Below are 26,502 nucleotides of genomic sequence, written 5' to 3' on the forward strand. Positions count from 1 at the left end.
ATTTTAACAGATGTGGAAACAGAGGCAAAGATCTTCAGTGCATTGCCCACAACCAAAAGGAGCTGGAGTCAGAGCTAGGAATAGACATTAGGAGTTCCTGGCTCCAGGTCCTGTGCTCAGACCACTAACCACACAGCCTGAAATGACTGCTGAAGTGACAGATTACTTTCTGCCTTAAATACTTTGTTAAATCAAGATAAAATATAAATTCTTAAAACTATAAGCAAAAGGTCCCACCCAAATAATGCTGCTTTCCTGTTTCAACCAAGTGAGTTTAAACTGGAATACCTGTCTAGTGTTTTACTACCCATTTCCTGAAAATGGATGGTTTTGCCCTTCTTGAGTTTCTCTTTAGCATCTGCGGTGGGGATGGAGCTGTAACACATATAGAGTGAACATTCAGAAAGGTAAAGTGCAATTGGACAGGGAAGTGGTGCAACAAATTCAGTATATACTGCAATTTAACACCCACATGTTTGGGCCTCCCTGTGACACTGAGACAAATCTCTGAACTGTGATTGGGTCAGACATTCCTTTTGCTATCCATCGAGGCAGGTTTAGAAAGGGACAAATATATCTGATGAATTTCATATCCTCCCACTCCTGCATCTGCCACACAGAGCACTGCAAGGTAGGAGAGAAATAGGAAGGGAAAGTTTGTTTCCTGACCTATGGCCTGCTCCTGCTCCCACTGAAATCAATGAGCACAGGACTAGACTCTTATGTCTATGTCTCAGAGAGGATAGGCTTGAAAAGTGAGCCATCTTGTTCCAGAGTTTGGTGTCAGGGTCCCTGTACACTGTGGGACACAAGAAACTGAGGAAACCCACTAAACCTTAGAGCCGAGAGGCTGGTAGACTTGCTGGGACCCAGTCTTTAAAGGGGCGTGTGTAATGGGCAGAGTAGGGAAGAGACAGTACACACAGGAGGAATCCACGCCTGAGAAAGATCTGGAATGCATATGAAAGGGGCAGGGAGGCAACAAATGGGAGTCATGTGTGACCGACTCCAAATCATCCGCCCTGCATGGCACATACACTGTCAGCTGTTTCAGGAAAGCACAGGGAGCCTATATTTTTTTCAGTGGCCCAAATTTTTTGTAGATTTCGGCCCATTAAAGTCTTAATCCACAACTGCCACAAAAATGTAAAAAATAATCATGTTTAAGGGCAATATCACCCCTTGAATGGCACAGGTGTATTATGCCTACAGTTCCTGGGTGCTTGAAAGTACTTCAGGATCAAACATAGCAGTGGACACAACTCCATGTCTTCAGTGAAGTTGCACTCAGTGCTTCAGTTCTGAATTTGGCCTTTGACTTTCAGAGCATTGTTTCAGGCATGTGCCTAGCTGATATAACATGCCTTGCTGGAATCCTCTTGTAGTGAATTCTGCTGGAGAGTAGTGCAAGGCAAATGTCACTAACATATTCATTATTTCTATGGCAAATTTCTCTTTCCATTAATCTATGGGGTAAACAACAACCCTAGGAGGTTAGTGTCACTAACATGTTAGTATAATTAACCTTTTACAGGCGCAGAAACTGAGGCACAAGGTCTACAGAGTGAGAGTTAAAAAGCTATTCCCTCCACAGGGAAAACAAATATGTAGGGCCTGGTCCTGCAGCTCATATTTGGGCAAAACCCCATTGGGATCCAATTTTACCTGCATAAGGACTACTGGATCAAGGCCTTAGTTTATACATTTTACAAATTGTAACTTTTACCTTGCAAATTCGAGTGTGTTGGTATCCTCTTTCCAGTACCACACCCCTGGGGCTATTTTTATCATCTACAAAAATTAAAATATAATGTCATGTGTAAACTCTTTAACTTCTTTTTAAAATCTAATCCAGGCATATTCTCAACCCAATTAAACAAAGTATTTATAACACAAACACTATGTAGTTTGACCAGTTTGGTCTGTCTCAATTGTTCATTTCACCCACATGTTGTCAGGCAAGTCCCTGAGAACTGGTTCCTGAACTGGCCAAACAGACAAAATCTTTGGGATCAAAAGCTGACTGGCTAAGGAAGAGAAAAACGGGTTTTTAATTCTTTTTTGCTTATTTCAGATTCTAAAGAAGGCCTGAAAGATTTGCTGGGGGTTTTAACTTTTCTTTTAACATTAGAAATTTAAATCATCCTTACATTGGAAGACTCTGGAAATCCAGTAAATGCAAAGCTATTAAGAACAGAAAGGGGTTTTAGTCAGTCTCTTTAAAACACATTTTTTGTTTGTTTCTGGTAACATCTATTTTACTTCAAGGACTATTTAAGACTTTGGAGAAAGAAAATCTTTGTTAAAGATACAGCAGGTTCCATGCTTATTTAACTTAGGTATGAAGAGTTCGCAAAACATCTTTTAGACCTCCCAGTGGTCATCCAACAAAACCAGAGAAGATAAGATTTTACATTCTTTGTCTTTCCAACTGAAAAATAAGGAGAAAAAAAACTTTGGAAGGAAAAAAAACCCACCAAAAACCTTTCAGTCTTCTTTATACATCATTAAAAAGGAAAGATTGCAAAGGTTTAAAAAACCCTTTGCAAGTCACCTTTAAGATAACATGCATCCAGTTGCTGGGACCCTTTCTCTTTAGCTAAGGATAATTAGTTTAAATTCAGTATTGCATTAATTTTTGTCACTTTTTGCCAGCTGACCAACCAGTTTCACAGAAATCCACACAGACACTGACTCAGTTCTAAAATGTTGTCAGAATACTGGACTTAAGGCTTGTCTACATGGCCCCACAGTCACAGTGTGGATGACAGGGGTGTGAATTGCAGTGCCTTGTGTAGATCCTGCTAGCATGAACTAAAAGGACTATGTTTCAAACAGGACTATGCTAATGTAAACTTGGTACCTTTTAGATCATATTAGCAGGGTCCACCTGGGGTAGTGAGAGCGCAACACTTTAAAGTGTACCCCAGTTCACATGCCAGTAGTTCGCATTGCAGGGCCGTGTGGACAAGACCTTAGAATATCAAAATAATTTAATGTCAGCAGAAGGCAACCTGTATAATGGTTAGAGCCCTGAACTGGGAGTCAGGAGATCTGGGTTTTATTCCTGATGCTTACACTAACCTATTGTATGATCTTGGCCTCTGGCCTCATTGGGCCTCAATTTTTCCAACTGTACAATGGAAATAATACCCACTTTTTTTAAGTGTTTTGCAATCCTCTGATGAAAGGGGTTGCATAAATGCAGTATCTTGAGATTGTAAACATGGGATTATCAATTCAGTTATAGATCAAGTAGAAGAAGGTGGTTAGTGATGCAGAAGATGGATAATCAGATACAAGTGTAAACAATGATAGCAAAACAGAATAAAGAACTTTACTGTGTCTGCAAACTATACTGTGCAGACATAACTCTCTGGCTGCTTGCTTGAATGTGTGGTCATTTATGGTCATTAAAACCAAAATGGCAGGCGGTTTAATTTGTCTTTTGATAGCAAAGAATTATAATTCTCACTGATATACTACAGCACCTTCCACCACTAGAAGATCTCTAAGAAGGCAACTTCCCTAGGAGGTTAGTGTCACTAACATGTTAGTATAATTAACCTTTTACAGGCGCAGAAACTGAGGCACAAAGTCGTTTTCCAAAGTCCTCAATGGAGCTGGAAAGAAAACCCAGGAGTCCAGACTCCAGTAGAAAAGCTACCAGGCCGCTCTCCTCTCCCCTACATTAGTGGGCAAATCCAAAATAAACAGCAGGCAGGAGATCACCGTTGCTCCCCTACAGGGGATCACTTTGCGGACTGCGCAGACAGCTTGCGCTTGGCCCCTCTGGCTACTTTAGGGGCTGCGGGCACGCCTGCGAGCTGCTGCCGGGGCTCTCCCGGGGCTCTCCCGGCTCGGGCTCTTCGCAGGCGGTACCTGCGGGCGGCGCCGCCGCCCGCAAGGCAAGAATGGGACTCGAGAGGCGATTGACCAGCCTCTGCCGCCATCCAACCCTCCACGAGGCAGCGAACCCTTCTCCGCGGCCAGGGCAGACTCACCGCTTGCATGGTGCCTGGGAGCCCGCCGGCCGCAGGGAGGAGAGGGCGGCGGCTGGCGGCACTGTTTACAGCGGGTCTCCCGGTAACAGCCCCTGGAAACCACAAGTTCCAGCGCGCAAGGAGCGCCGCCGCACGCTGGGACTTGCAGTCGGTTCGCCCTGCCCCGCTCGGGCTGGCTGGCTCCGCTCCCAGGGGGCAGCGCTGAGTCTCCGTCCCCATGGAGGTGGGCAGGGGTCCTCGGGTGCAATCACAACATCTGTCCGGCCAGTCCTTAGGGCTTGTGTTGTGACTGGGAGGGGAGACTGGCAGAGGTTTGAGCACTGGCCTGCTAAACCCGGGGTTGTGAGTTCAATCCTTGAGGGGGCCATTTAGGGATCTGGGGCAAAAACAATTGGGGATTGGTCCTGCTTTTGAGCAGGGGGTTGGACTAGATGCCCTCCTGAGGTCCCTTCCAACCCTGATATTCTATGATTCTATGATACAGGGCTGCCTGGGTGTGCCCGGTCACTGACCCGGTCCTCGCAGGAGGTCCTCAGTGAATGTAGCTGCCCGGTGGCACCGCCTCCCTCGGTGTGGCCCTTTCAAGATTTGAATGTGTCCCCAGGGACCAAAGGGCTGAGTGCTCCCTGCAGCACCATCCAGCTCCCCGGTCAAGATCTGCCCTTTCCTTCTGGAAAGGTTTGAAGTGCACTAAGGCAGCTGGCCTAGTGTAGACGCAGTTATACCAGCAGAAATGTGCTATGGCTGGTGCAGCTTATTTCACTCAGGGAACTGGTATGCAGCAAAAGCACTCTTTTTGCTCGTCTAAGCTGCATCTACAGTCGGTGGGTTTAGCCCGTGTAGCTATATCAGCAAAACTTAAAAGTGTAGACTAGGCCTAAGGTGCACTCTGAGGTGGTAAAAGCATCTGACATAAGATTTATAGATAGCTCAGTTGGATGGGGGAGAAGGATTATTACATATGCACCCAGCTCTTATGTATATTGATGTGCCCTATTCATTTCTATAGTGCAGGTTTTACCTGTGGGAAAGATGTTTTGGAGAGTATTACTGTGGTTTTTATGACTCTGTGTAAGACTATGGAGATTGCAGTAAAGAAGCTACGTGGGAAAAAACTAGCCTGAAAAAGTTTACTTTCTAAACCTAACTCCCCCCTCCGCCCTTAGAGATGCTGCAGCAGGGCCACCACAGATACAAATCTCTTGCGCTCTTTAGAGTGCCTGCCCAAATGCTGACAGAAAGTCTTGAATCTTTCTGAAAATTCAGTTCTGAGCTTTGCACATTTCTCTCCAGTGACCTTTTTTGACAATTGCATTAAGTATGTTGTGTTTCCAGTTGCTACTACAGGCTGCCAAGTATATTCTGGTGGCTTGGCAGTAGTGCTACATATTTCTCAGGATGAGATAAGCAGATTTGGAACAATCTCAGATCTCTCCATCGCAGGACGGCAGAGGTCAGGAGCACTGTAGAAACAGGATCTTGAACAAGGAAGAATGAGAGAGATGGAAATGATGGTCACTGGCTCATTTGCTGGACAGTTTATAATGTAGCATCGTCATCAGCCTCAGGAGGCTGATTGCCCTTTTGGCCAATTTAAAAGCCACATCAAAGGAGAAGGTCTGTAAAGCATTGCCTAAAATAAAGGGCAAGGAAGGAGGGGATTGCCTGTGGGTCTACCTATGCCAGATGGGAGAGAGGCAATCATCAAGAGAACCCATTCTTAGATAGTTATAGCTAATATTATCACAATCCCAACAGGAAATCTGCAAACTAATCTAATTAAAATTACTACTTGGATGGTCCTTTCAACTGAGAAGATCAAACAGCTTCAGAAATAATAATGGACTCAAGCCTCATAACACTCCTATGAACTAGGGAAATATTATCACCACCCTTTTACAGATGGGAACACAGATACAAGGAGCTTTAAGGCCTTGCCCAAGGCCACACAGGAAGTCAGTTGCAGAGCTAGGGATACAGCCCTGTTTTCTTAAATTAATTTTGCATAATTATTTCTCTTTAAAGCTTTAAGCCAGTGGCTCTCAACCTTTCCAGACTACTGTACCCTTTCAGGAGTCTGATTTGTTTTGTGTACCCCAAGTTTCATCTCAATTAAATACTACTTGCTTACAAAATCAGATATAAAAATATACAAAAGTGTCACAGCACACGATTACTGAAAAATTGCTTACTTTTTCATTTTTATCATATAATTATAAAATAAATCAATTGGAATATAAATATACTTACATTTCAGTGTATAGTATATTGAGCAGTATAAACAAGTCATTGGCTGTATGTGAATGAGCTGATATACCCCCCCTGGAAGACCTCTGCATAACCCTAGTTGAGAACCACTGGTTTAAGCCACTCACAAGCATGTGCCCCTCATTTTTCATTTACATTCATTTCAGAAACAGGCAAGAAACCATACCAGGGATGGGCCTTCCCTTCAAATAAAACTACAGCATTCTGGACTCAGATACTATGGTGATGGATATCATAAATCTCTGGCTAGAGGTACAGTAATCACTGCAGTATGACTATTGTAAGTCGGCTTGGCAGAATTCAATTTTTATTTATTTACAATTTAGATGGACACTATCAATATTTATTTTAAAGCTTTTTTCTTATTTTTATCTATTTACATTTTCACTGGTATGATAAGTGATGGGGGGTGTCAAGGAGGGGTCAGAGAATAATTACTTAATGACAGCAGACACTGAGATTCAAAAAATTGAAGCTCTATGATCGTTAAAACACAAATTGTCAATATCACATGTCAAAATATACAGAGCGAATATCCTTAAATCAAATGCTAACAAGTCGTCAAGCAGCATTCTTCCTACTTTGCCTACCTAAATTTTGTTGAGTTGTGTATGATGAAATCAGTTTACTGACACTTCCCAATAAATAGCTAATCCTTCCAAACCTAATTATAAGACTGAGCTTTGGGTTATTGCTACAAAGCATTTTTATGAGTGTATAATTCTGCAAGCCAAGCCTGCTGTAGTCTGCAGAGAAGGCAATGGGCCAACTCTGAGGGGGTGCTAAAGTTTCAAAGTCTTAAAGGACATTTTTGAATGGCCAGCTATCCTTATAGCAGTCAGTGCATGGTGAATTTAAAAGAACAACAGAGTCTTACGAGATTTCATGCCCTCTGCTAGGTAAGCAAATGGCTCCTTTTACATTCCAGCCAGTGAGAGATAACACAAGGCCAGAGTGCTTCCTCAGTGGCTCTAGGACTTTGGCACCCCCTTACCGCAGGTGTCCTTGGGATCCTCCTCTCTTAAAGGGGAAATTCTCCTCCATGGAGAGAGGGACCACAGAAATGTAACACAGCTCCCGCACAGACCACCCTCTAACTGAAACTGTGAGACCACTGCCCCACTCCTATCCTCTCCCACCATACAGTTTCCATGGCTCACAGTGATCACAGAAGGACAGCATTGATTGAGCGCAGTTATATGTTTGCTATGTCAAAACTGAGGCTCTTACCCATTTCACCCTGGAAGGTTCAGGTGGGTCTGGAACTAGTGCTCTAGGGGAATTTTTTGCATACTCACCTCCTGCACCCAAGATGGTGAGTGTGTGAGGTGGGGATACCACATTATAGGCCAGCCTGGTAGTATTGCCTAATATTAAGGTTGCCCAACACTTTCTATCATAAGGCCCTGTTTTCAGTTGTTTGTGACTTTCCCAAACGTTAACCATTTAGGCTGAAATTTTCCATATCAAGTGTCTGCCTCGGGCTGAATATTTGTAATAAATTTTATGTAAAATAGTTGTTGTTCCAAGAATGAGGTTAGTGAAAAAATACATTGCTTTGTCCGTGTTGCAAATTTCTGGTGACCTTTTCTTTGAGAAGTTCTAATGCCCCACTGGTTTTGATCAGGGACTTGAAATTTGGCAAGGTGAGTGGCCTTTGTGTCAGGAAGGTGCCTTTTGTCATCCCCTTGAAAATCCACCCAAATTTGGCCAAGTCTTAAGCTTTTGGAAAGCTTTTTGTTTGCACATGCTCAGTAGAGACTTGCTAGAGTCCGCTAAATTCCCCCCCCCCTCCCAATATTCCATCCTCACTGAGCATTCTCCAGCCCAGGCAGACTAAGACTTTCCTGGTAACTGAAGCTCTAAGCTGCTTCAGACTGTGCCAGGACCCAGGGTCTGGGTTGAGGCACCCGAGCTGAGAGCAAGGAACCTGACTCTCCTAGGCTGACACCAGGCAGTTTGGAAGAAGCAGCTGCCTGTTTCAAATGCAGAGTGGGGCAGGAGCTGGACAAGTGGTGGGGGGAGGGCGGGTTAGACTGGGACAAGGAGCCTGAGGAGTTAAGGGGAGACTGGAGGCTGGCACAAGGAACTGTGAACTGGTGGACGAGGGACTCTGGGGCTGCAAATCAGACGGGTGGGAGAAGGAGGAAGGGGAAGGGAAGACTGATCTGATGAGGAGCTGGGATGGGGGGCAGAACTGGGTCTGGCTGGGCAAACAGACTGTGACAAGCCATTGTTAGTGGAGACACTGAGATTGGATGAGGAGCCTGGGAGACTGTCAGGTAGGTGGCATGACCAATATAGACACATGGGGTGGCAATCTGGAGGACAGAGAGATACACAGATCAGACAAGATGCCAGGAGGGGGAGATTAGGACTGCCTGGGCAAGGAGACTCAGACTGGGAAGAGACTCCTGAGAAGTACAGACTAGGATTGGGTAGATGACAAGAATGAGACTGGGAGGATCCGGGGTAGGGAATAGACAGCTTGGAACAGGAACATGTTAGAGGGGATGGGGCACCAGTGTGTGTGCCCATTAGACCACACTCCCCTCCAGATCCTGGAATGAAACCCGAGATTCCTGAGTCTCACCATTCCTCCATGTCAACAGATATCTATGAACCCACAGGCAAGGTGTCCCATTCCTCTCGAGTTCTGCTGCACAGAGAGGATGACAATTTACTACGGCTATCGAGTGCAGCTCAAGAGCCAGAGACCCGCGCGCGCTTAAGGTTCCAGTCCTCATGATGACCCTTATGGGTGTCAATATGATGCCACATGATGGAATTTCTGTTTTTTGTTTTTCAGTTTGCTCTTTTAAAAACCTACAAAATTTCTCTCTCTCTCACACACACACACATTAGAAGAGCATTATTAAGGTAAAGCACCCAAAAGTCAGTAAACACCAGTACTGAGGTTGCCCATGCAACTTTAATTCAGTTCCCGTGTGCATATGCATTATGATATAGGATAATTACATGATCACATCCTCATTTTTTTCCATTCAACCCCTGCTTCATTCAATGCACACACTGAATGGGGCTCACTGAGCAGCTTATTCAATCTGTCCATAACTGGAAAGCAAGTAGTACATGAGTCCTATAACAAAAATATCACTGACTCACCATCCAGTGGTGTCCCTTTTCTGTCTCTCTCTTTGCCCTTTTCCACGTCAGGTGTGCCCTCTGGTCTCCAGACCCCTCATACTACTTTCTTCCTCCCTTCCCTGGGGCTGATTGAATGTCAGCACTGGTTTCCCTGGGACTATTAGTCTCTTATGTGCATTGCTGTTTTGCATTAGAAACAAAGGGTCCAAAAATTAAAGTTCACAGTAGCTAATACTTATTCCCTTGCTATACAGTATACTAGCCAAGTACTCTCTTCTGTTCATTAAAAGCAGGACCATACTGTAGGACAGAATAAAAGAGCATGCTTGGGGGCATATTAAGATTAGTGTGGCTGTGGATTTTCCACTTTTCATTTGTGCAAAATTGAATTTGCTCATTCTTTTTTTTCCAGCATGAAGAGGCTTCAAATTTACATCTTTTGCCAGTGCTGCTGCTTTTCACTGAATATTTGGAGTATCCCCAAACCAGACAGTAGTTGAATAGCCTTGTTGCTGGCTCCATTAGATAACTTTTGTCCTACCTTTTATCCTGACCCTACTGTAATGCACAAACACCACCACAGTTATGCAGCTTTAGACCCCGACAAAGCTGCCTCTGCCCTGTCCAGTTTATTAATAGAGGCTATGAAAGTGAACTTGCTAACACTGATAGTCAAAAGCAACACTGGCTTTCGAGTCTTGAATACAAACGTTCTAGGGAAATCAGAATGACTATTGCCAAGTATTACAGAGGAATGAAGTCTGAATTTCGAAAGCTGGAAAAACCAACTGCACATTCTTTCTGACAATCTGATGTGATTCCTCTCTTCTCTGTGGCTTCATCAGATGAATGTTAGTGGTTATCAGATATATTTATCTAGCCAGACATTTGCTTTGTGATTCCAACAAGGAACTTTTGTTTGTATTATGCCACATGTGAAAAAGAAGAAATATTCAAGCACCACATCATGCACATTAATATTACCTATACATATTTTCACAACTTGGATTTTGATTTAGTACTTGGTGGAAAGCAAAGGTGTCAATCGCATGGAGAAGTCCTACAGAACTTACAGAAAATAACTAGGGCTGTCAAATGATTATGATAAGCTTGATTATCATGCACATTGTAGGGAGAGTAGTCACTTTGGATAAGCTATTACCAGCAGGAGATTGAGTTTGTGTGTGGGGTTTTTGGAGGGGGGTGAGGGGGTGAGAGAACCTGGATTTGTGCTGGAAATGACCCACCTTGATTATCATACACATTGTGGAGAGTGGTCACTTTGGATGGGCTATTACCAGCAGGAGAGTGAGTTTGTGGGGGGGGGAGCGGAGGGTGAGAAAACCTGGATTTGTGCTGGAAATGGCCCAACTTGATGATCACTTTAGATAAGCTATTACCAGCAGGACAGTGGGGTGGGAGGAGGTATTGTTTCATGGTCTGTGTGTATATAATGTCTACTGCAGTTTCCACGGTACGCATCCGATGAAGTGAGCTGTAGCTCATGAAAGCTCATGCTCAAATAAATTGGTTAGTCTCTAAGGTGCCACGAGTACTCCTTTTCTTTTTACGAATTAATATAAGGCAATTGCCTGTTTTTCACCCTTCGCAGATGATCAGCTATACATTTCAAAGAGAGATGAATACGATATCCCGTGTTTACAGTCATTTAAATGCTAGGATGTTCTTTTGATCTCTGAATGAACAGAATACATCATAGACGGGGACTGTTGATTACATTGTTGACTACTACCAATATATATGCAAATACACAAAAATTATCTCCCTATATGTCTTTAAGGGTTGAATTTGAGTCATTTATCCTACATCCGATGAGGTGAGCTGTAGCTCACGAAAGCTTATGCTCAAATAAATTGGTTAGTTTCTAAGGTGCCACAAGTACTCCTTTTCTTTTTGCGAATACAGACTAACACGGCTGTTACTCTGAAACTTATCCTACAGGATGCTTAAGCCTTTCTGGTCATGTGTCAAAACAACACTGGCTTCAACAGTGCCATGCTAACACCTGTTCTAACTTTCAGGTGACATTGTAGATAAGAAGCAGGCAGCATTATCTCCCATAAATATGAACATATTTGTTTGTCTTAGCAATTGGCTAAACAACAAGTACGAGGACTGAGTGGATTTGTAGACTAACGTTTGACATTGTTTTGGTTTTAGTGCAGTTATGTAAAAAAAATCTACATTTGTAAATTGCACTTTCACGATAAAGAGATTGCACTACAGTACTTGTGTGAGGTGAATTGAAAAATACTATTTCTTTGATCATATTCACATATTTAAGTGCAAATATTTGTAATAGAAAATAATATAAAGTGAGCACTGTACACTTTGTATTCTGTTTATAACTGAAATCAATATATTGGAAATGTAGAAAAAATCCAAAAATATTTATACAAAATTAAAATGGGTATCTATTATTAACAGTGCAATTAAAACGGTGATTGATCACAACTATTTTTAAAATCTAGTTAATTTGTTTTGCATTAATTGCAATTGTGTTAATTGCAATTTACAGCCCTAAAAATAACCTGGTTTCTAACCATCCTATAGAATTTAACAATTATATTCCTGGTATAGAATTATAAAGGATGATTTAAAAATATAGACAAGATCTCCTCTATTCAATTCTGTATGTTTTGAAAATAATTTCTACATACTCTTGTTAGTTTCCTCCTTATTAATTTTTACACGACTTTTCCGTAAGTCCTGGCCATCTTTCTTTATAGTGGAAACACGTTTTTCCCCTACATGACACAATTTTACTATAACAAAACCTAATAGGCAAAATATCCCTTCTTCTGTGCCCTGGGAGTGATAGACATGGCCAAGGCTTTACCACCATTCAAAGACGTGGTTAAAACATGAGTAGTCTACACCAAGTGTTGGGGATTAACTTTGTTGTTACTTATCGGGGTTAGCTGTGTTAGTCTGTATCCACAAAAACAACAAGGCCCTGTTTGAAATGGCACCTTAAAGACTAACAGATTTATTTGAGCATAAGCTTTCGTGGGTAAAAACCTCACTGCCACCGGACTCTTTGTTGTTTGTTGTTACTCTATCCCTTTCCAAGGGATTTATATAGTGGAAAAGGGAACTATGATTGCTAGCATGAGTTAGCACATTTCCATGTGGACAGGGCCCGTGGGAAAATAATTAATTTGCTAAATGAAAAATAAAATGCCCTTGAAAAATATTTTAAAGTTTCTAGACACATCCTAAAAACCAGAAAATTTGGTCAAGATTTTCAACAGTGACTAGTGATTTTAGGTTCCTCGTTTCTGGGGTACCCAACCGGAGACACTTTGAAGTGGATTGATACTGCGCACCAGCACATCCTGAACTATGTGAGAGAGAGTAGGGTAAGGAGAGGGACACTAAGAGGTCTATACTAACAAAATCAAATGAAAAATGTGTCACAGACCATGAAATCTGGGCTTGTGTGTGCTTTTACCCTATATTATACAGATTTCAAGAGGGAGACCAGTGTTTCTCAAATTCAGAGTCCTGACCCAAAAGAAAGTTGCAGGTGGGTTGCAAGGTTATTTTAGGGGGGTCACGGTATTGCCACCCTCACTTCTGCGCTGCCTTCAGAGCTGGGCGACCAGAGAGCGGCAGCTGTTGGCCAGGCACCAGCTCTGAAGGCAGCGCCCCGCCAGCAGCAGCACAGAAGTCAGGGTGGCCATACCACACCAGGCCATCCTTACTTCTGCGCTGCTGCTGGCAGCGGCTCTGCCTTCAGAGCTGGGATCCCAGCCAGCAGCCGCCGCTTTGCAGCTGCCCACCACAGAAGGGTAGCAGTACTGCAAACCCGCCCCCTCCCCCCCAATAACCTTCTGACACCCCCACCCCCAACTTATTTTTGGATCAGGTCCCTACCTACAATTACAACACCATGACATTTCAGCTTTAAATAGCTGAAATCATGAAATTTACTACTTTTAAAATCCTACCACCATGAAATTGATCAAAACGGACTGTGAATTTGGTAGGGCCCTATCTATACCACAAACTTTTGTCAGCATAGCTCTGTCCGTCAAGGGTGCGAAAAACCCACACTCCCAGCCGCTAGTCATGGCAAACTCTCCAATGTAAAGACAGCTCTGCCAACAGAAGAGTGCTACAGTCAGCAGAGCTAATTAGAGGGACACGGTGGGTAAGGTAATATTTATTGGGCCAGCTTGTGGTGGTGAGAGGCACAAGCTTTCGAGCTTACACCACACTCTTGAGCTCAAAAGCTTGTCTCTCTCACCACCAGAAACCAGTTCAATAAAAGATACTATCTTACCCACCTGCTCTAATATCATGGGACCGACACAGCTATAACAACGCTGCATACAGCACAGCTTATGTTGTTTGGGATAGTGTTGTTACACCAACAGAAAAACTTCGTCTGTCTTGGGGGTTCTGTTGGAATAGCTGTACCCAGTAAGGCATTCACAGTGCAGACAAGGCCTAAGCCAAAAATACATGAGATATTAGAAATCCATCTGTACAGAGATCATAGAATATCAGGGTTGGAAGGGACCACAGGAGGTCATCTAGTCCAACCCCCTGCTCAAAGCAGGACCAATCCCCAATTTTTGCCCCATTTCCCTAAATGGCCCCCTCAAGGATTGAACTCACAACCCTGGGTTTAGCAGGCTAATGCTCAAACCCCCTGAGCTATCCCTCCCCTCGCCTGTTCCTGTTGTAATTTCCAGAAATGTGGAAAAACCCTTCAGTGATTTTGAACTTTGCTTCATAGCCAACATTGGCTATCACCCACCCCACTCCCACCAATGTGTTCAATTGGGATAAGCGGGAAGATCTTTTCATGGATTGAGAACTGGTTAAAAGACAGGGAACAAAGGGCAGGAATAAATGGTAAATTTTCAGAATGGAGAGAGGTAACTAGTGGTGTTCCCCAAGGGTCAGTCCTAGGACCAATCCTATTCAACTTATTCATAAATGATCTGGAGAAAGGGGTGAACAGTGAGGTGGCAAAGTTTTCAGATGATCCTAAACTGCTCAAGATAGTTAAGACCAAAGCAGATTGTGAAGAACTTCAAAAAGATCTCACAAAACTAAGTGATTGGGGAACAAAATGGCAAATGAAATGTAATGTGGATAAATGTAAAATAATGCACTCTGGAAAAATAACCCCAACTATACATACAATATGATGGGGGCTAATTCAGCTACAACTAATCAGGAGAAAGAGCTTGGAGTCATTGTGGATAGTTCTCTGAAGACGTCCACGCAGTGTGCAGCGACAGTCAAAAAAGCAAACAGGATGTTAGGAATCATTAAAAATGGGATAGAAAATAAGACGGAGAATATCTTATTGCCCCTATATAAATCCATGGTATGCCCACATCTTGAATACTGCGTACAGATGTGGTCCCCTCATCTCAAAAAAGATATACTGGCATTAGAAAAGGTTCAGAAAAGGTCAACTAAAATGATTAGGGGTTTGGAACGGGTCCCATATGAGGCGAGATTGAAGGGGCTAGGACTTTTCAGCTTGGAAAAGAGGATACTAAGGGAGGATATGATAGAGGTCTATAAAATCATGAGTGGTGTGGAGAAAGTGAATAAGGAAAAGTTATTTACTTGTTCCCATAATATAAGAACTAAGGGCCACCAAATGAAATTAATGGGTAGCAGGTTTAAAACAAATAAAAGGAAGTTCTTCTTCACTCAGCGCACAGTCAACCTGTGGAACTCCTTGCCTGAGGAGGTTGTGAAGGCTAGGACTATAACAGGGTTTAAAAGAGAACTGGATAAATTCATGGCGGTTAAGTCCATTAATGGCTATTAGCCAGGATGGGTGAGGAATGGTGTCCCTAGCCTCTGTTTGTAGAGGGTGGAGATGAATGGCAGGAGAGAGAGATCACTTATGTTCTTAGGTTGAATGAAATTGAAACTAACACAACCACAGTTCAATATATTTGCTTATTCATCTGTCACCGTCTTAGTTGCACAAAGACTTGGGATGGACTCAAAGACCAGAACCAACGGATGCATTTGGGACACAGTCACTTTTCTCTACTCTCCCTTCATGAAAAGTGAAAAAAAACTTTGTTTTTATTAGCAAGAAAAGTCATCCGCTTAATAGTGAGGCAGGTAAACAAAATTGGTTTTACCATTTATTGTGTCCCCCTCTAAGTAAACACACACAGTCAGTTTTCTTAAGCAGAACATTTCAGAAGTGTCTGTTACTTTAAAAAAAAAATTCTTTGCTTTCTTCCCTTTGCTTAAGGACCACAATACCTTGAGGGCAGCTGAACAGCAATGGCAGATGAAGAGTTCTCCCTCCCCAGAACACGTGGGACAACGTCAATATTTCAAACTAAAAAAACCCAACAAATTAAAAGAGGTTGAGGCTGCCTTCAGCCATCGAAAGGGGGAGAAAATGGAGCTCCTATCATTGCCTGCCACTATCCAAACCCCTTTGTGGTGCGTGCACACGCTCTCTCTCACACCAAGAGGAGGAAAAAGTCTGCAGATTTCCCCACTCCACTACTGCAGTAGAGGGTAAAGGAGAGCAGCACAATATAGACAAAGGAAAGACTTGGGCCATGTAAGGGAGAAGATCTTGTGGGTTTTGAATGCTGTTTTATATGTAGAAATTAAACATGTTCTTACATCTGCAAATATGTCTGCACAACTGTATCCTCACATTGGTGTTGAAAGAATAGTCTAGTTTAAGCCACCACTTTACAGCTACTTTCTGATGGAGTCAGTTGAGCAAAATCAATCCCAGCATTGGAGTTACGTTAAGAAGGGATATTTAACCACCAAGGCTCTTGGTTTTTTTTAAACTCAACCAAAAAATTATTAATTTAAAAAGTTAGCTTACTGCTATGTACATGCCAAGTCTGAAGAAAGGAGCTTTGAAATAAGTCTGCTTTAAAAAGGTGTGCATGCACTTCTTTAATTTGGTGCCTTCTACATAATGTTATGTGTAGTATCTACATGGAAAAAGCAAATTCTCTGAGTGCTTTTCCTTGTGTGTGTGTGTGTATGTATGTGTCGGGGAGAGACAGCAGCAGAGAATGGGAAGGACACAAACCAGAATCAGTAAATTGCCCATTTCTTTCAAAGGTTTCTGCTCTCAGGTCATATCAGACAATGCACTGAACTTTTTAGACACAATATTTATATAAATGACAGGAGGATCCCAGCAAGAACCTGCTGTGCCCTTTCCAAGGTCTGCTGACAAGAAAACAGAGACTGTTAGAATACAGCCACTTCTGCTTTTTGAGCTATTAGAAGGGACTGGGAGTCAGCACAGCTGCAGCCCTGCATATTAAGTCTAAAACAGACCCTGGAGGTTGTAATGCGTTCTGGAGCATGCAGTTTGCAGGGAAGCTCTTTCCACTCCTGGCTTGGGAGCAAGTAACCAGCCAGTCCACTCCTCAGCTTTCTCAGACCTCTCTCTAACCTAGTTGATCCTGGAGACACCCCTCTCATGCTACTGCACACTCCATTATGAAGCAGGTCACCAGCTCCCCCGCCTTATTTTTCAAAGTCATTTTATGTCCTTGTCCACTCTTCCTTCCATTTATAAACAAAAACTAACATCAGCATTCAGAGCATTCAGAAGCTATGGGGCACCCCAACACTGCAGGTACAGGCAATAGCATCTCTTTACTTCTCTATGCAATGCAACCAGTTAGGCTTATTAACCTCTAGCACTAGAGGTTTTTTCTGTCCACAGTACTGTAACAGTTTTTCAAATTTGAACAAATATCAAGAACAGCTACACCCTAAACTGTAATTAAGCACTTCTATTTGTGGCCATGACTTTGATCAGGCATGTTTTGCAAAGCCTGGTTGAAGCAGAAATAAAATTTGGGAGTGAAATGCTTTTGACAAAGTGAGGGAACACCACTAAGAATGAGAGAGGCTGACTATGGGATAGTTAATCTGCCAGATTTTAGACCAAATAATTTTTAAAATGTGAAGCCCTTCTCTATTCCTTAAACTTAGGCATACTCCTTCAGCTCTCCCTAATTACAAAGGATGATCACTTTTTCTGGATATTTACCCATTTCCTGGAGGAATCCTGTGTGAAATCTCACCCTATTGCATTTCACCAGGGGAGTGGGAGTTCTGCAATTGACAATAGTGAGGCCAGGATTTCACTACTAAGGTTTTAGTTTAATTGTAATATTAACAGCATAGGAAATATCATATTTGACTTTGTCAGTCTGTTTTATCCAAGTGAGAAAAAAATCTAAAGCACTGAATTCTGTGAGCTTCCTTGGGCATTTCCCCCCCTCTTGTTTGTGTCACATTTGAAAGGCTAAAATGTGTCTTGAGACTTAAAACATTTTCCCAACCTTAAAAGTATATAGTAGCCACTATGCACTTATAGCTCTCATACAATTTGGGTGTGTCTACACTAGACAACTTGGTAACCTTATCCTAGGTTCAATACAGCTGTCCAGCGCTATGTATAGTCCCTGAAGTGGGGTGTTTTAACTACCATGTTTGGCAATCTGACAAACCCCTTACCCCTACCCCTTTCAGGACTAGTCTTCACAGTATTCCTGGAGTACTAGTTTTTCTAGTGTAAACAAAGTAGATTGGGCTGGCAGGGGGGAACCCACACAGGGAGAGGAGGGTCATAATGGCTATTGCAGGCATTCATTCAGCAAAATGTGCTTCTTACTGCACTTAAATAAGCATGGAAAAATAAAATAAAGGCTATCCTCTCTCCCCCACCCGCGCTGATCACTTGCCAGAAAAAATCCGGTTATTGATTCACCTAAAGGGAGAGACCATGTCTTTCATTAAATAGATGTTAACTCAGGAGGTTTACTCAGCCCTTGATTTTAATGTTAGAAGGAAAACAGAAGATGTGTCCTTGCAACTATTAGCTTTGATAGCATCTTTCACAGATCTAATGTTTCAGGTGCTCTTTCTACTTGGAGAAAAGGGGATGGGAGCATTTCAGCAAATCAAAAAGTGCTGGGGGGGGGGAGGGGAGAAAAGGAAAGACATACTACATGGAAGAGTAGTTATTCTTTAACTATCAACTAGCATTTGTTACACTTAAAAGCCTTAGGAATAAATGTGAAACTTGTCAAAGTAAATTTGGCCAACCTCCAGATAAACAGTTCAAGTATATATCTTGAATTATTATTGGGTCCCTCATTTTTGGCAAGCTTATCTACTGAGACTCCATAGACTAGGGTTCAACTTAGGTCATTGTGACCAGTCTGAAATACAGTTAGTATTGAGCTGTCATTTGATTAATAAGTAGGTAAAACAAGTCTAGGTCTTTAACAGACCCCTTAGTTCTTAAATCATACAGCATATATAGTTGAGCTGACACAAAAGTTGCTATCACTCAAGGGTAGCTCAAATACAAACTTTGCCTCACTTTTGTTAATCTGACCAGTCTTTAGGGTGTGGAAAAAGAGCTTCACTGCATTAAATCTTGCTTACTACTACGGGGGGGGGGGGGAAGAGAATCTAGTTTTGATCTATACTTTGAAATTGTAGGGTTATGAACTTGCACATTTTGTTTCCAAACACATGAGGTTGATCTGATTGACAATTTGCAATCTAGAGTTAAGTTGCAGTTTAAGCCAGTGCTCCCAAGTGGCTATGCACTTTCCTACCAACCAGGAAATACCATCCAGATAGTTTTCTGCTATAATATTGCTGTAGGAGTTTGTGGGGTTGGTTTTTTCTAAAGTAGTGCCCTGCATTCGAGTTCAACTCAACGCTGGGGTTGGTAATTCAGTTAATTCTTAGTAGGCTAGATGTTTACTAAACAGGAATGGCAAGACAGTTTAAACACCGAAGTGCACTTTAAACCCTTTCCATGATTAGTTTCTCTTGCAGTTGTGGGCTCTGGGAAGTCAGCCAGTTTAAATCCCTATTCTCGCTGGATAGCCTGCAAGCTGATTCTGCGAGTTAGTTACAACCCACCACACCGTTCCTCCGCCCCCGGAGAGGTTAGCTACCATATTGAAGTATCAGCGGGCTGGTTTTAGAGTGCATTTACGCTGCCGGTCACGAGTTTATTGCTTTTTAGACGCAGAATCTAGCTTTCTGTAGCGGGTAAGGCAGCCAAGGTTTCTCTAATCCTCTTACCCAAGCTAGTTGGCCGCCCCTGGGCTGGCCAGAGTCCCGAAGCTAAACGAGTTTGGTAAGCCCTTTACACCCATCATCAAGTGTTATAACACACCCACCATTTTCACCAGCCCAGCTGAGAGTTGAACAGCTACAGTTAATTAGGACAGTAAGACAAAGTTTTTGCAGCATACGCTGCTCTCCAATCCCCTCTTGGGAGAGGTTTATGAGAAGCTGGGAAAGCTGACAGCCTCCGAGTGATTAACAGACTTGCTGCCCTAGGACAGCCACCCACATGCGCTTTACAGTTAGGACGTTGCCTGTAATGCACTACTACTAGTAAGTGGTTTCTATGACAAACCCATAGTAAATTAATTCTTCTTTAAGTCTCAACACCTTCTTACCACCCTCTTATGAGAAGCACGAGCCTTTAACATTTTAATCGTAACTACCAAAATAAAATACAAAAAAAAGGAGAAAAATGTATGCTTTAAATATTTATTTTATTACCAAAATTTCCAGATGCCGGACCGGCAAGTATTTTTAAAGCGTTTGGTAAACATTCTCCATGCATAACTTGAAATGTTTGTCAACAATAACGATCAAGTGGGCACTTCAGAGAAGACACTGAACATATAAAGACAACACCCTGAAGAATACTAGCATTTGTATCTGAGTTAACAAAAACTTATCTGCTACTAACCTTATCAAGCTGGACTGCCTTCTTTGTAAGCACATAGAAGCAGATCTGTCTCAGCTTCCTATGCACATCCAAACAGAATAAACTGTCATTGACACTGACTTTTTAAGGTTAGGAACGAAAGTAAAACGGAAAAATGGGGAAAAAATAACTGTCCCTGAACAGTGTAGCGTTCAGTCCAGTCTAGGCTAGTCCACTTCTTCAATGGTGGGTCCCCCGGCGCCACCGGGTGGGGCGGCTCCTCCCTGGTACAGTTTGGTGACGATGGGGTTGCAGAGCTTCTCCAGCTCCTTCTGTTTGTGCTCGTACTCTTCTTTCTCGGCCATCTGGTTGCGGTCAAGCCAGGTGACCACCTCCTGGCATTTGTCGAGCACCTTCTGCTTGTCTTGGTCGCTGATCTTTCCCTTCAGCTTCTCGTCCTCCACGGTCTGCTTCATGTTGTAGGTGTAGGACTCGAGGGAGTTCTTGGCGGCCACCCTGTCGCGATTAGCTTCGTCCTCCGCCTTGTACTTCTCTGCGTCCTGCACCATTCGGTCAATGTCATCCTTGCTGAGGCGGCCCTTGTCGTTGGTGATGGTGATTTTATTCTCTTTACCCGTGCTCTTGTCGGAGGCAGTGACATTCAGGATACCGTTGGCGTCTATATCGAAGGTGACCTCGATCTGGGGGACGCCGCGGGGAGCTGGGGGGATGCCGGTCAAGTCGAACTTGCCCAGCAGATTGTTGTCCTTCGTCATGGCCCTCTCGCCCTCGTACACCTGCACCAGGACGCTGTTCTGGTTGTCGGAGTAGGTGGTGAAGATCTGGGTCTGCTTGGTGGGGATGGTGGTGTTGCGCTTGATGAGGGCAGTCATCACCCCGCCGGCTGTCTCGATGCCCAAGGACAGAGGCGTGACATCGAGCAGCAGCAAGTCCTGCACGTTCTCAGACTTGTCCCCCATGAGGATGGCAGCCTGCACTGCGGCGCCATAAGCTACAGCCTCGTCGGGGTTGATGCTCTTGTTGAGCTCCTTGCCGTTGAAAAAGTCCTGCAGGAGCTTTTGGATCTTGGGGATGCGGGTGGAGCCGCCCACCAGCACGATCTCCTGGATCTGGCCCTTGTCTAGCTTGGCATCGCGCAGGGCCTTCTCCACGGGCTCCAAAGTGCCGCGGAAGAGGTCGGCGTTGAGCTCCTCGAAGCGGGCGCGGGTGATGGAAGTGTAGAAGTCGATGCCCTCGAACAGCGAGTCGATCTCGATGCTAGCCTGGGTGGAGGAGCTCAGCGTGCGCTTGGCCCGCTCGCAGGCAGTGCGCAGCCGCCGCACAGCCCGCTTGTTGCTGCCGATGTCCCGCTTGTGCTTGCGCTTGAACTCCTCCACGAAGTGGTTCACCATGCGGTTGTCAAAGTCCTCGCCGCCGAGGTGGGTGTCCCCGGCCGTGGACTTCACCTCGAAGATGCCGTCCTCGATGGTGAGGATGGAGACATCGAAGGTGCCGCCGCCCAAGTCGAAGATAAGCACGTTCTTCTCGCCGGCCCCAGTGCCTTTCTTGTCCAGCCCATAGGCTATGGCGGCCGCCGTGGGCTCGTTGATGATACGCAGCACGTTGAGGCCGGTGATGGTGCCAGCGTCTTTGGTGGCCTGGCGCTGGGAGTCGTTGAAGTAGGCGGGCACGGTGATGACGGCGTTCTGCACCTTGCGGCCCAGGTAGGCCTCCGCGATCTCCTTCATCTTGGTGAGCACCATGGAGCTGATCTCCTCGGGGAAGAAGGTCTTGTTCTCGCCCTTGTACTCCACCTGCACCTTGGGCTTGCCGCCCTCGCTCACCACGCGGAAAGGCCAGTGTTTCATGTCGGACTGCACCGTGGTGTCTTCGTACTTTCGGCCGATGAGGCGCTTGGCGTCGAAGATGGTGTTGGTGGGGTTCATGGCAACCTGGTTCTTGGCGGCATCCCCGATGAGGCGCTCGGTGTCGGTGAAGGCCACGTAGCTAGGCGTGGTGCGGTTGCCCTGGTCGTTGGCAATGATCTCTACCTTGCCGTGTTGAAAGACACCCACGCAGGAGTACGTGGTGCCCAGATCGATGCCAATGGCAGGCACTTTACCAGACATGGTGGTGGCTCGCTCGGCTGCCGCTCCAAAGGGCGCTCTTCTCAGTAACTACGGCGCGATCTACCGTTACTCCCTTGCTCACCGTCTTTTATAGTGGCCGCTCGTCTTCTTCTGGAACCTGCCAGAACCCCACCTCCCAATCAGCTTGCTCGCCTCCGATCCTTGACCAATCACCACTGTGAAACCCGGCAGAAGATCCGCCCGGCACCTGCTGACCAATCATCACGGTGTTGCCGTTCTGACCAATCCCTTCGCAAAGTCTTATTCTCTAGACCAATAGTTTTACTGTGCCTCTTCTTTGTCTTTTTCGTCCAATACATATTTGTAGCCTGCACGCCGGCTTGGCCAATCACTTCGCTTGGTTCCCCTTTGCCCCCGCCCCGCTCCCTGACTCTACCAGAAACTTCCAGCGGACGCTTGTCTGGAGGTTGGGGATTGATGTCACCGTTACCCAATAGGATTCGAGCAATGCGTTGGACGATGGAACCAGTAGCCGCTCGAGAGACTTTCTGGGTGGTGGTTACGCAAGTAACTGTGTTTCCCTAACCGCCTCCCCGGCTTGATCTCTGAATGTCAAACAGCTGCGGGCGCGAGCCGTCCCCACCCCCCGCACGTAGGTGGCGAGCTGGGCCCCGCCGGCGCAGGCCGGCTCCGCAGGGTCGGCGGGCTGAGCGGGGGCGCCAGGCGGCGCGTGCTGCGGGCCCAGTGGGCAGAGTGACGCAGTGCAGGAGAAGGGGCGCGGGAGCAAGGCGGGGTCCCAGTCGGCCCAGCGGGGAACGGAGAGGAGGCCGCGGGGTGTGAGGCAGAGCCTAAAGGAAGGGGGGAGAGGGAACAGGCTGGGGTGGCGGGGACCGGCGCAGCGGGACGGGGAGAGCGGACAGCGGAGAGGAGCCGGAGGAGCGGGGGCTTGGACGCGGGCGGAGGGATGGTGGGAGCAGGGAAGCAGGCGGGGATTGGGGGAGCAGCCAGAGGAGTGGGGGGGTGGAGGGATGGCGGGGGTGGGAAAGCAGGTGGGGAGGGGAGCCTGGGGGAGCAGCCAGAGGAGTGGGGGGCTGGGGGAGTTGGCGGAGGGATGGTGGGGGTGGGAAAGCAGGTGGGGAGGGGAGATTGGGGGAGCAGCCAGAGGAATGGGGGGCATGTGGGGGCTGGGGGAGTTGGTGGAGGGATGGTGGGGTGGGTGAATTGGGGGAAGCAGCCAGAGGAGTGGGGGGTGGGAAACAGGCGGGGGTACTGTGGGAGCAGGCAGAGTGGGGCAGTAGGAAGCAAGTGGTCAGGAAACTGACACATTGGGCAAGGGGGGTGGGGACTGCCGGGGGTAGGAGGGAAGAGGGAAAACAGCCAGGAGGAGAGAGCAGGGTGTGTAGGATTTGCAGCTTGCGTTCCAGTGTTTGTAATTCCTGAAAGTTCGGTTAGATGCCAGATGTCATCTTCCGACAATCCAAGAGCTGGTGGGGAATTTACCCTTATTTGGTTGCAATGTAGAAATCACTTATAGTGAGAAACTGCAAAGGAAAGGTGCCTAGGTTGGTGTCTGCTTCACTCAGGGGCTGTCTCCAGTTTGCTGGGATTATGTGAGGAAAAGTTTAAATGTCTCTCACAGACTTGCACATATTCTTCATTCCTAGAGTGTGAGTGACTTTACATATTTAGTGAGACCTGGAACAGGTCTTAGCCTTGTTTCTGCTTAAATTTGCAGGCTGACAGCGCTCACATGTATCCTCTTTCACTCACACAGCTGCCTCATGAATACAGTTGCCTCACACACCCTTGTATACAGTTTTCTCTCACACAACACCCACAAACATTTCCTTCACTTGTTCATTCCATACGGCTTTCTGAAACCACGGAAGTGTATTTTCACTAGTGTTATAGCTGTGAAAATGGTAGCCCAGACTGGCATGTTTTATGGGAAAGAAGGATGTGGCATTTAGCTCTCCCCATGTAGAGAAGTAGTATGGATTTTAGGACTCCAGTTGCTGTGTATTTTTGCATGATGACTATTCTTAAAACCTCTCCAAATTTTTGTCTGTTGTGCTACCATAAATGCTGTCACACCTACATTTAGTTGAAGCGTAAGCTGTGAAACTATTAACTCAGAGCTAGATAACAGTTTTGTTGAAAATCTACTCTTGTTCCCCCATGTTACTCTTCCTATCTCTTGACAATTACCAAAATCTTCAGTATATTCAAAATATAGTAGTAAAGGCAAATTGTTGATTGTCTAATTTCTAGGATAATACTTTGCATTGATGTTTTTCTCATATTAATGACTGCTCGCTTTTAAATATTCATTTTAATGATGTATCTTGGCATATAATTCTGCTGTTTGTAGACTTTATTGATGTGTGAAGGAGATGTCGGATACATACTAGTCACTATTTAATTTGGCCCACTGTGTTTAACTTTCGCTTGCAAAACTGTCATTGAAATTTATCAGCCCAGCCACAATATATAGACATCAGCCTTTACCAAGATAATTTATGAGAATGAAAATATTCATAATTTTTACTTACCTTTCAAAAGTATTCACCCAGTAAGAGTAATTCATTTCTTCAAGGTTTTGTTACCTGACAGGATGATTTGAATACCTGTTCCATCTATGTCCTATTTTCTACCTCATAGAAGGGCTTAGGTTTATCACAGTAAATAGAAACACCTTTTTTCTCAAAGGATTCTAAAGCCCTTTGATATAGAGGGTCCCATTGATTTCAGTTGGATTTCTGCAGGCTCAGCACCTCTGAAAATTGGACCTAGCCATGTCACTGCATATATTGCTCAAGTGCAGCCATCTTTGGGATGGAATAGAGTAGCTCTTAAACAATACACAACCATAGCACACAACAGTTTATAACAGAAAAATGTTATTAGGGGAAAGTCCTGAAGATGTCATAGTAATGATACCACAAACAATGGAAATCATGACAAAATTATGAAAAGTCATCAGTGTTTTTTGTAGAACATGAAATTGCCATAATGGCTCAGACTGGTGATCTACCTAGTTTGGTATCCTGTCTCACAGGGACCAGCACCAGCTGCTTCAGAGGAAAGTGCAAGAAATCCTGCAATATGCTGTTATGGGATAACTTGCTTAAGGGAAAGGTTCCTCCTAACCTCCAATACTCAGAGGTTGTCTTAAATTGTGAAGCAGGCGGATGTATATATAAATATTTAATCCTTTTTTGAATCTTGCTATATTCTTGGCCGCAATGATACTTCATGGCAATGAATTCCATACGCTAATTGTACATTCTAAATAGCCTAGTGTTTTTCTTTATTCTGTTAGCACCTCCCTCAATACTGCGTGATCCATTTGCTGTTCCCCATGTTCAGTTGCCTTTTCTCCTACATGAGCCTTAATCTCTCTCTCCCTTCTTCTTCCTGGACCATGGCACCCCATCACAGCCTCCATTTTGTTTTCTCTCCCCCAGAGAGCTTTTACAATTTCCCCCAAACACATTTTATTATGATGGGAAGTGTGTCCTTTTCCTCTTGTAGACAGACCAACTAACTAATTTGTCACTGTGATATCTCATGTTGCCACTGCACACAGCTACAGCATTTAGTGTTTATTGTATCACATGGAGAGGAAAGATGCCGGCAGGGAGCAATGCAATGAGAGTTCAGCAGCAGCAAAAGAGTGAATACTTAGTTTGGAGACTTTTAAACAGGACACTTTTTAAACCTGGTGTTAAGTTGATAGCAAAATGAGGTGCTTCTGTTGTCTACCAAAGTTATAGGACCCCTATGTCAGCTTGGTATGGTTTCATTCCGCAATGGTTAATGTGGCCCTAGTGTAGTTGTGTGAATACAAGGAACATGCTGACACAGATGGTTCTGAGATATTTGCAGGGGTTGGAATCCTTGCACTGGAGGTTTATCACGGAAAATTTTGGGAAAACATCATGAAGGGTTATATGGTCAGAGTATAACCTTAATAATGTCACAAGTCTTGGAATAAGGGTAAAAATAGTCTGGTAAATCATGGACATATTTTCCAGAAATCAAACTATATGTAGACCCAGGCTACTAAATATTTAATTTTTATGTTATAGAGATACCTCTTACCACTTGAGCACACAACTACTGGTCTCCCTCTTACCTAGCGCTCTTGTAGGCCCAGATTGGTTTTTATTTTATTTATATTTTATTTTTTTATAAACATCTTAGTTTTATGAGGCACCTTACCACCACCATCACCACATGTGTTTTACCTGGCTGTCCTTATAGTAGTCTAGCT

At 44.5% G+C, this 26,502-nt stretch overlaps 2 protein-coding genes and 1 long non-coding RNA gene across 9 annotated transcripts in view; 1 reads left to right on the top strand and 2 right to left on the bottom strand.

Moving 5' to 3' along the window:
• Positions 1-4,260, bottom strand: part of PPP1R36 (protein phosphatase 1 regulatory subunit 36) — a 23,060-nt gene extending 18,800 nt beyond the window's left edge. For 3 of the 7 annotated variants that reach the window (XM_073349879.1, XM_073349876.1, XM_073349883.1), the window contains exons 1-3: positions 4,005-4,260; positions 1,727-1,791; positions 289-375 (exon numbers count right to left, since the gene is read on the bottom strand). In XM_073349879.1, coding sequence (XP_073205980.1) covers positions 289-375; positions 1,727-1,791; positions 4,005-4,223 — 371 coding nt within the window. In that variant the 5' untranslated portion in view covers positions 4,224-4,260. Of the gene's footprint in view, positions 1-288; positions 376-1,726; positions 1,792-2,150; positions 2,185-3,084; positions 3,095-3,567; positions 3,974-4,004 lie in introns of those variants that run through there. The other 4 variants (XM_073349881.1, XM_073349880.1, XM_073349882.1 and 1 more) reach the window with 4 other exon arrangements.
• On the top strand, positions 3,995-16,005 carry LOC140913451 (uncharacterized). The gene is made up of 3 exons (XR_012159590.1): positions 3,995-4,227; positions 6,419-6,552; positions 15,646-16,005. It is a non-coding gene; the product is annotated as an uncharacterized lncRNA (long non-coding RNA).
• Positions 16,006-19,959: 3,954 nt separating this feature from the next.
• Positions 19,960-22,392, bottom strand: HSPA2 (heat shock protein family A (Hsp70) member 2). Its single transcript, XM_073349875.1, has one exon. It carries the CDS (start codon positions 22,263-22,265, stop codon positions 20,364-20,366), a length of 1,902 nt encoding a protein of 633 aa, XP_073205976.1. The 5' UTR covers positions 22,266-22,392; the 3' UTR covers positions 19,960-20,363.
• Positions 22,393-26,502: the final 4,110 nt, after the last annotated feature.

Source organism: Lepidochelys kempii, chromosome 6 (genome assembly GCF_965140265.1).
Source record: "Lepidochelys kempii isolate rLepKem1 chromosome 6, rLepKem1.hap2, whole genome shotgun sequence".
Classification (NCBI taxonomy): domain Eukaryota; kingdom Metazoa; phylum Chordata; order Testudines; family Cheloniidae; genus Lepidochelys; species Lepidochelys kempii.

Excerpts from the sequence above, each read along its gene's own strand:
- HSPA2 (XM_073349875.1), bottom strand. The coding sequence starts at position 22,265 with ATGTCTGGTAAAGTGCCTGCCATTGGCATCGATCTGGGCACCACGTAC.